Source organism: Arachis stenosperma, chromosome 1, assembly GCF_014773155.1.
Source record: "Arachis stenosperma cultivar V10309 chromosome 1, arast.V10309.gnm1.PFL2, whole genome shotgun sequence".
NCBI lineage: Eukaryota > Viridiplantae > Streptophyta > Magnoliopsida > Fabales > Fabaceae > Arachis > Arachis stenosperma.
Genome location: NC_080377.1, coordinates 116765323 through 116775661, shown reverse-complemented (window position 1 = coordinate 116775661; position 10339 = coordinate 116765323). Strand labels below are relative to the sequence as shown.

The following is a 10339-nucleotide window of genomic DNA, read 5'->3' as shown; positions in this document are numbered from 1 at the left end:
GGGTTATTTGCACCCCTAATAGAAACTGGAAGCGCAAGTCAAAAGGGACAGAGATAAATCAAATCTCTTCATTAATAAGCCGGTGACATTTTTTGTTGTGCCGTCCTTGGCCAGAATTGAGCTTACAACAAGTTGATATTATCCTATTGTTTGTATACTATAGCTCGAATAATCAACCAAATTAGTTGATATTTTAATTTTAAAAATTTAAAATATATAAAATAATTTTTAAATTTATTTTTATTAGATAATATAATTTTTTTGTTAATTATTAACGATAACTATTGACGTTAAATATTAATTCACAACATAATTATTAAGTGTCTATATATTTAATTAAGACAAATTAATCTCCAAAATAAAATACAAAACCATCTCTAAAAAGTTAAAAAAATCTTAAAATAATTCTTGAAGAATTTTTGAAAAGATTATTTTAAAATTTTTTAAATTTGTAGAAATTGTTTTGAGATTTTTTTAAAAGTCTTTGGGACTATTTTATCTTTTATCTCAAAGATTAATTTATCTAACTTACATACATAAACATTTAATCAATAGCAAAACTTGAAGAAAATTTTTGAAGGATAAAAAATTTTAACGTAAAAATTATATAATAGTATTTATCTTAAAAAATTTATAAATATAATTGTTACGGCCTGGCCCAAAATCCGCACGGGTCGACTCGACTCAAGCAATACCCGACCCGGACACGCGCCCCCCCAACCGACCCGGACACGCGTCCTGTACGGTTCATACGCGGCTGCAGGACAGCGTCCTTGGGAATATGGGCCTGTCCCCATGAGGGGCCCACTACTGACATGTATATAAAGGGAAGATTGGCTCTTCCCACGAGGTACGTCATATCCTTTCACCTCGTTATTCGGCCCGCCTGCACATTACTGACTTGAGCGTCGGAGTGTCTTTGCAGGTGGCACCCCCCTCATCTTCTCTTCAGACCAAGTGCTCGTCTGCTCGACTAGTTCGCCACCGGTGTGACCCAAGCTAAGGCGTCCTCACCCCTTCACTCACACACCCGACCTGTCCGGAAACCGACCACTGAACATTGGCGCCGTCTGTGGGAAACTCCCGCCTAAATGGAAGTCGCGCTAGGTCCCGGCGACCGAGCTCGAGCAGCCGGAGCAGAAGGGGCAGCCTCCGTCGCCTCGCAAAGAGGAGGGCGGAGATCCCCCCAACAACGCACGAGAACACGACCATTCGGGGGAACGGGCGGCGACAGCGCCATAATAATGCAGGAGCTACGCCACAGAGTCCAGAACCTAGAACGACAGCTGGCTGACTGGGAACGGGATGGACAGTCCACCGATCCGAGCTATACCCCGTCTCCCGGGGGCGAGGAGGAAGACTCTCACCGAAGCCGCCCGCGGCGCATATCTGCATCCCGGACGGAAGCAGAGAGCACGCGAGAGGAGTCACCCATTCCGAGAAGACGGAATGACACAGTCATCTACTCTCGCGGCAGACAATCCCGCCGAGCGGCAAGAGGTCGCGAAGACGGAGAAGGGAGATCCGAGAGAACACGACAACCCGTGATTATGGGCATCACGCCGTTCCACCGATCTATCCTCGAGGTCCGGTTGCCGAAACACTTCGACAAACCAACGGACATGAGATACGACGGGACTCAAGACCCTCTGGAACACCTCACGGCCTTTGAGGCCAGGATGAATCTGGAAGGAGTGGGGGACGAAGTGAGATGCCGCGCCTTCCCGGTAACATTAGCAGGGCCAGCGATCAGATGGTTTAACGGCCTCCCGCAAGGTTCCATCTACAGTTTTTCAGACATCAGTCGCGCATTCCTGGCCCAATTTACAACGCGGATCGCGAAGGCTAAGCACCCTATCAACCTTCTAGGGGTAACCCAGAGACAAGGAGAACCGACAAGGAAGTACTTAGATCGGTTCAACGACGAATGCTTGGAAATTGACGGCTTAACCGACTCGGTGGCCAGTCTTTGCCTAACAAACGGCCTCCTCAACGAGAACTTCCGAAAACACCTTACCACGAAACCGGTTTAGACGATGCATGAAATTCAAACAGTGGCCAAGGAGTACATAAACGACGAGGAAGTCAGCCGAGTCGTGGCTGCCAATAAGCGGCAGTCCGGTTACAGCCAAGCCCGGCAACCAGTCGACGGAGAGAGAGCAAAGGAAAAAGCTAGGGAGGAAGCGTCAAACAGGGCACCTCGACCGTTCCCCCGGGTCGGGAAATTCAATAACTACACTCCACTCACTCTCCCCATTGTGGAGGTCTACCAGCAGATAGCAGAGAAGGGAATTCTTCTGAAGCCCCGAACACTTAAGGACCGAACGGGAGGAAATAAGAACCTTTATTGTGATTACCACAAGGGTTATGGCCATCAAACGCAGGACTATTTTGACCTGAAGGATGCGCTAGAACAAGCGATAAGGGAAGGAAAGCTAGCAGCGTTCTCCCATCTCATCAGGGAGCCGAAGAGACGTTACCGCGATCAAGACGAGGAAGGCAAAGCCCGTTCGGCCAAACGGCAACAAGAGCCCGAGGACAGAGACCACGGCCTCACTGTGATAAACGTGGTAACGGCAAAAAATGCTGCACCAAAATCACGGTCGGCACACAAGAAAGACGCCAAGGTTCTGGCGATCTCATCCCCGCCGGTGCAGAGCTCCAAAAAACCTCCATCCATTTCCTTCGGCCCGGAAGACCAATGGTTCAGCGACGCCCCGGAAAACCCTCCCATGGTCATAACGGCCAGAGTGGGAACCGGCCTCGTCAAACGGATCCTTGTCGACACAGGAGCTGATTCAAACATCATGTTCCGCAACGTGTTCGATGCACTAGGGCTAAAGGACGCCGACCTGACGTCTCACCAGCACGGGGTTATCGGGTTAGGCGACCACTTCATCAAACCAGACGGAGTCATTTCCCTACCTATCTCGGTGGGGCAGATACAAGGCCGAAGATCGGCGATGGCCGAGTTCGTAATTCTCCGAGATTCCACAGCCTACAACATCATCTTGGGAAGAAAAATAATCAATGATTTTGAAGCCATAATCAACACCAAGCTGCTAGTTATGAAGTTCGTTACCGATGATGGATCCATAGGGACCATAAGAGGAGACCTCGAGACGGCGGTCGCTTGTGACAACGCCAGCCTTTCCCTGAGAAAGAAGTCCAAGGAAGCATCCGGCGTGTTCCTAGCCGACCTTGATGCCAGAATAGAGGACAAGCCGAGGCCAGAGCCAGTAGGGGACCTGGAGAAGTTTAGAATCGGTGACGAAGAGGAAAAGTTCACATTCGTTAACAAGAACCTCCCACATGAGCTGAAGGAGCCTTTGATTGAAATGATAAGAGCCAACAGGGACTTGTTCGCCTGGACACCAGCCGACATGCCGGGCATAGATCCAAAAATCATCTCGCATCATCTAGCCGTCAAGACGGAAGCACGACCAGTGGCTCAACGGAGAAGAAAGATGTCGGCGAAAAGAGCAGAGGAGGTAGCCAAGCAAACGGCCAGCCTCCTAGAAGCAGACTTCATACGTGAAGTGAACTACTCGACATGGCTCTCGAATGTGGTATTGGTGAGAAAACACAACGGCAAGTGGAGAATGTGCGTGGACTATTCCGACCTTAACAAAGCATGCCCCAAAGATTGCTTCCCCCTCCCCAACATAGATGCACTCGTCGACGCCGCGGCGGGATACCGGTATCTAAGTTTCATGGACGCCTACTCCGGTTACAATCAGATACCGATGCACCGTCCCGACGAAGACAAGACGGCGTTCATAACGCCAGGAGGAACTTTTTGCTATAAGGTAATGCCATTCGGCTTGAAAAATGCGGGGGCAACATATCAAAGGCTGATGAACAGGATATTCCGCGACCTCATAGGGAAAACAGTTGAAGTTTACGTGGACGACATCCTGGCAAAAACAACACGACCTGACGACCTCTTGAACGACCTGGCGAGCGTATTTGCGTCCCTCCGTCAACACGGTATGAGGCTGAACCCCCTCAAGTGCGCCTTCGCCATGGAAGCCGGCAAGTTCCTGGGATTTATGATAACTCAGAGAGGGGTAGAAGCTAACCCGGAGAAATGCCAGGCAATACTCCAGATGAAGAGCCCGGGTTGCATCAAGGACGTCCAGAGGCTGGCAGGAAGGTTGACCTCACTGTCCCGATTTCTCGGAGCTTCGGCAACAAAGGCCCTGCCATTCTTTAACCTCATGAAGAAAGGGATGGCGTTTGAGTGGACACCCGCGTGTGAAGAAGCCTTTCAACATTTCAAGGAAATCCTGGCGGCACCTCCCGTTCTCGGGAAGCCAAAGGACGGGGAACCACTATACCTATACCTCGCTATAACAAGCGAGGCCCTGGCCGCAGTTCTGGTACGGGAGGACGGGAAAGCTCAACAGCCAGTCTATTTCATAAGCAGGGCCCTGCAAGGAGCGGAATTAAGATATAGCAAGTTGGAAAAGCTAGCCTTAGCACTCCTAACTTCCTCGAGAAGGCTTAAGCAGTATTTCCAAAGTCACCAAGTTGTCGTCAGAACGGACCAAGGGATCCGGCAAGTTCTCCAAAAACCCGATCTGGCGGGAAGAATGATGACTTGGTCCATCGAGCTCTCCCAATACGACATACGATACGAACCCCGGCAAGCCATTAAGGCGCAGGCCATGGCGGATTTCTTAGTTGAAGTAACAGGAGACCCAAGCGAAGACGTGGGTACACGGTGGAAGCTCCATGTGGACGGAGCTTCCAACCAGACCTTTGGAGGTGCCGGGATCATCCTGGAAAGCCCGGTCGGGGTTGTGTACGAACAGTCGGTCAGGTTCGAGTTTCCCATCTCGAACAACCAGGCAGAATATGAAGCCCTTATAGGAGGCTTAACCCTAGCGGCAGAAGTTGGCGCGAGGAGACTGGAAATATGCAGTGACTCCCAAGTCGTCACTTCCCAAGTAAACGGTAGCTACCAAGCCAAAGACCCCTTGCTTCAGAAGTACCTGGAAAAGGTTAAAAGCTTGGGCCAAAAGTTTGAAGAGGTCACGGTCCACCACGTACCTAGAGAAAGGAACACACGGGCAGACCTCCTGTCGAAGTTAGCTAGTACAAAGCCGGGAGAAGGGAACCGGTCTCTCATTCAAGGCATGACGAGAGAACCCGCAATCACACTACACGTGACAAGCCTAGGTTCTTCATGGCTAGACCCCATCATCGACTTCCTAGAACACGGCAAACCCCCTAGTGACCAAAAGGATGTGGCGAAATTGAGAAGGGAAGCGGCCAAATACGCCGTCATCCAAGGGCAACTGTTCAGGAAAGGGCTCAACCAACCCCTACTGAAGTGCCTACATCCCGACCAAACGGACTACGTCCTCAGAGAAGTCCATGAGGGCTGCTGTGGGCACCACATCGGAGGCAAGGCCCTAGCGAGGAAACTAATCCGAGCCGGATACTATTGGCCGTCGATGATGACGGACTCCAAAGAGTTTGTGAAAAAATGCGTAAAGTGCCAACAGAACGCCAACTTTGCCAGGGCGCCGGCCTCCGAGTTAAGCCTGCTAACGACCTCCCGGCCGTTCTCTCAATGGGGAGTCGACCTCTTAGGACCCTTCCCAGTCGGCCCGGGGCAAGTCAAGTACCTCATAGTCGCAATTGACTACTACACCAAATGGATAGAAGCCGAACCGCTAGCTAGCATATCCTCGTCCAATTGCAGGAAATTCATGTGGAGGCAAGTGATAACGCGATTCGGGATACCGGAGGTCGTCATCTCGGACAACGGCACGCAGTTTGCTGACAAAAAGTTCACGGAATTTCTCAACGGCCTGGGTATAAGGCAAAGGTTCTCCTCGGTAGAACACCCCCAGACGAACGGACAGGTGGAGTCCGCTAACAAGGTTATCCTTTCAGGGCTAAAAAAGAGGTTGGACAATAAAAAGGGTGCTTGGGCCGACGAACTAGCATCGGTCCTCTGGTCTTACCGAACAATCGAGCAATCCTCCACCAAGGAAACCCCTTTCCGACTAACGTACGGGGTGGATGCTGTAATACCCGTAGAGATCGGTGAACCGAGTCCGCAGTTGCTTTTGAAAGGAGTAGAGGAAACCGTAGAAAAGGACCTGATAGATGAAGCCCGGGAAATGGTCCATTTGACAGAAACGGCGATAAGACAAAGAATGGCTCTGCTCTACAACACCAAAGTGCTCAAGAGGGAATTCGAGCAAACGACCTCGTCCTAAGGCGGAATGATATCGGCCCGCCGACCCCCGGAGAAGGCAAGCTAGCGGCTAACTGGGAAGGCCCCTATAGAATCAGGAAAGTGATGGGAAAAGGAGCAATCAAGCTAGAAAGACTTGACGGCAAAGAAGTCCCGAGAACATGGAATGCGGACAACCTAAGAAGATTCTACTCCTAGAAGAAGGCCCGACAAACCAACCAGGCTAGCTAAGTAGTTAATTTGCAAATTTAACTTTTGAACTTTTCATAGCGACTTACGAGTCCTTTATACAACTACCGAATAAGATAGACTTGTGCAAATTTTCTCTCCTATTTTGTCACTTAATTTTCCAGATAAACCACCACGTCCAACAACGGCGCGCGTTCCCGGGACTGATCACCCCGGGAACCCGTCAACCACAATCGTAACGACTACGCAAAAGGCCGTAGGCCATTGATATAAGTGACGACAATAAACCAAAAACGGTTAAAAGAAACGGAAATACAACCAAACGAATGAGGAGAAATTCATCACGACAACATGAGCAAACGATTAAAACGGTCATTGACAAGCCAAAAACGGCTAAACAACAAATCGTTCACAAGCCAAAAACGGCTAAAACTAAAATAGATTACAAGTCAAAACAAAGCGGCTAGGCAAAAACCGCAAAAAGAGAATTCATTTCTTGGGGACATCGACAACCTTGCCATCCTGAATAACCTTGCGGACACCAATCGCCGACGTGTCGAATTCGGGGGCAACAATTTTAATTTGAGCTTTGAGGGCTTCCTCGGTAGCCAGGATCGCCCCCTTGCCCTGTTTGACGACGTCCTTATACTTCGCCTTCCATGTCGACAGTTCGGCCTCCACGGCCTGCTTCTCTTTCTCAACTTCGGCCACACGCTTTTGCGCCTCGCCGACCTGACCCTCCAAAGCCATTTCACGCTCGACCAAACGTTCAACCGTCGCATCCGACTCCTTCTGTTTCTTCTCAGCAGCTGTTGCCTTCTGTTCGGCGGTGGTAGCTTTCTGCTCGGCAGTGGTGGCTTTCTTCTCGGCAGCGTCCAGCTTTTCCGAAGATTGAGTCAATTGCTCCCGAAGGGTTTCAACTTCACTTTTTAGCTTGTTATTAGCCTTCCCGGCAGAATCCAACCTCCTACGGAGAGACTCCATACCGGACAGTTCGAACTCGGCCTTCCGAGCTATGACTGCACCGCGCAGGAGAGTGCGATACATCCACCTCGCCTGCCCGGCAAGGGATGACTCGTGGAAATACTCCTCGGTACCGGGGATCAGCTGGGAGTCTATGAAGTGCCCGGCGTCAAAATTCCTTTGCATGACGGTGAGGACGCCCTCAGGGCTAGACGACGCCGTGGAGGCCTTCTTTCTTTTCTTCGGGTTGGGGACCTCTTCCACCTCAACATCCGCTTCTGGCACGGAACCCCCAGTTCCAATCACCTCGCGGATAGGGGAGGCATGGACGGCCTTGCCACCGCCGACCACGGTACCTTGAGCCGAGGTGCCGATCTCGTCAGTCTCGGCCCTTTGCTCGGGAGCATCCTTGCCCTCCGAGGGAGCATCAGGCCCCTCGGGCGTGGGTTGCTCGTCACCCTCCTCGTCGTCACCATTGCCTAAGAAGGTCTGAAACAAGTCGGGAAGACCCGTCACCGACGCAGACATATCCACTGCAGGAAAACAAAGAAGGTCGGTTAATCGCCACATAATATCAACAGAAGAAAAAAAGACAAAGGGTAAAGTAAAAAGCTTCTCACAAATATAATTACGACCGGACTCCCGGTCACCCATGAGGAGGTGGGGATTTACTTGGTTCTTCCCAAAAACTGCCATCAATACCTCGGCAATTTGCTTATCCACCTTCGACATGCCTCTATAGGTTACCTTAATAAAAGTATTGGCCCCTGCCCCGAAACTCCAATAAGTCGGGATGAGCCGTACCCCCTCCAAAGACAACCAAAAGGGATGACGACCTTTGGCAGGGCGGACCTTAAAATACTTGTCCTTAAACCCATGATAAGAATCTTCGGACAAACCGAAAATCTTCCGACCCTGGGCAGACCGGAAGGACATGAACCCTTTTCTGTGTTTCCCCTCCTTGGAAGGGTTTGTGAGGGTGAAGAAGAAGAGGAAAACATCCACGGACACCAGCAGTTCGAGATATTCACAGACCATCTCGAAACAGCGGATCGAGGCCCAACTGTTCGGATGCAACTGCGATGGTGACACGGAAATTCGATTTAAAAGTGCCATTTGAAAGGCTGAAAACGGAATACGAACTCCGACTTGAGTGAACATGGCTTTGTAGAACCAAATCCAGTCGGCGACCTGGCGAGGTTGGAAGTTGAGTTCGTACAATCGCTCGTGAGGAGCCGGGACGAAAACGTCGTAGTTGGCCTCTTCGTCAGTCCCACCACACAGATACCCGGCTTGACGGAACTCGGTGAGCTCCTCCTCGCCCATTTGATTAGGCGAATCCTTCACGTCGGAAACGACCCAAGCATAGGGATCGTACGCCGCGGGGTTAACGGATGCCCGGGAGACCGTGCGAGCCATACCTACATGGGGGGACCATCCAGTCAGTCTAAGAGATCGGTTGCTCAGGCCGAATACAGACACTACCCCCCACGACTCCCCGACCAAGGCCAATCAAGACTAAATGGCGAAAAGAACAAGAAAAAGCCTACCCTGGAATGGTATTTTCCCCCCTAACACATCTACTCGTAACTAAAAGGCTATACAGTAACATCAAAGAACCAAGCAACAAGCATACAAAAATAATGCATAAAAAGGGGAATGATTCGAGAGTTACCTAAATTGATGAAGAGAGGATAGAGTTGTGAGTCTGGAAAAATGCAAGAAGGACGAACAGAGGCACCGCAGCAACACCTTGAAACTTTGCAACTGGGAGGAAGAAAGGAAAAAATGGGGAGTGTAGAAAAGTACAAAAGCGTCGAAACCGATCGTTTAAAAACTGCTTCCCCAAAGCGCGAAACACCTGGGGGCAGAATGGTCTTTTCAAACGGGATTTTTCCACCCCATTATGAGCATTCAATGCTCGGCGCAAGAAACGAAGCGATGAAACGGTTGCTTGAGCAACCAAGGGACACGCGCGTTGAAGGCATATCCTCCCCACGAGCGGCCGACCAAACGAAATGCGAGACGACACGCCATTGGTAGCTCCCACGACTACCATTGGCGCGTGGGGGCACTGTTACGGCCTGGCCCAAAATCCGCACGGGTCGACCCGACCCAAGCAATACCCGACCCGGACACGCGCCCCCCCAACCGACCCGGACACGCGTCCTGTACGGTTCATACGCGGCTGCAGGACAGCGTCCTTGGGAATATGGGCCTGTCCCCATGAGGGGCCCACTACTGACATGTATATAAAGGGAAGATTGGCTCTTCCCACGAGGTACGTCATATCCTTTCACCTCGTTATTCGGCCCGCCTGCACATTACTGACTTGAGCGTCGGAGTGTCTTTGCAGGTGGCACCCCCCTCATCTTCTCTTCAGACCAAGTGCTCGTCTGCTCGACTAGTTCGCCACCAGTGTGACCCAAGCTAAGGCGTCCTCACCCCTTCACTCACACACCCGACCTGTCCAGAAACCGACCACTGAACAATAATTATTTGTAAGTTTGTACTAATATATATGATAATAAATAAATAATTATAAAAATAAAAATTACAAAATATTTAATTTCTCAAAAGTGATATAAATGAATATAATTGTTTAGGACTTAAAAATTAAAATTTTTAAGATTGTAACTTAAAAAATTTTTATCCGCAATTTATACGAATATAATAATACTAATATTTATTGAATATAATAATACCATCTTTTATTTTTATAATAATACTGAATTTAATTATGTTTAAATTTGTTAAAAACCCATTTCAACCCTTAATAACCATCTAATACTAAACTATATTAATAGAGGGTTGTCTAGTAAAAATTCAATGTGTCTTACAAGAGAGAGCTTAAGAGTTGGATTTATTATGGTGCTCCTTATGCGGTGTATCATCTGTGGTCTCTCATTTCCTCAGTTCTTCTGCATCAATATTTGGGATTTTGGTTATGTATAAAGTAATATTAGTTTCAAT

At 49.4% G+C, this 10339-nt stretch overlaps 1 protein-coding gene across 1 annotated transcript; it reads left to right on the top strand.

The window, feature by feature from the left end:
- Window positions 1-4232: 4232 nt before the first annotated feature.
- LOC130984446 (uncharacterized) lies at window positions 4233-6236 on the top strand. Its single transcript, XM_057907589.1, has 2 exons — window positions 4233-5632; window positions 5714-6236. The coding sequence occupies exons 1-2, from the start codon at window positions 4233-4235 to the stop codon at window positions 6234-6236; spliced, it is 1923 nt and encodes a 640-aa protein (XP_057763572.1).
- Window positions 6237-10339: the final 4103 nt, after the last annotated feature.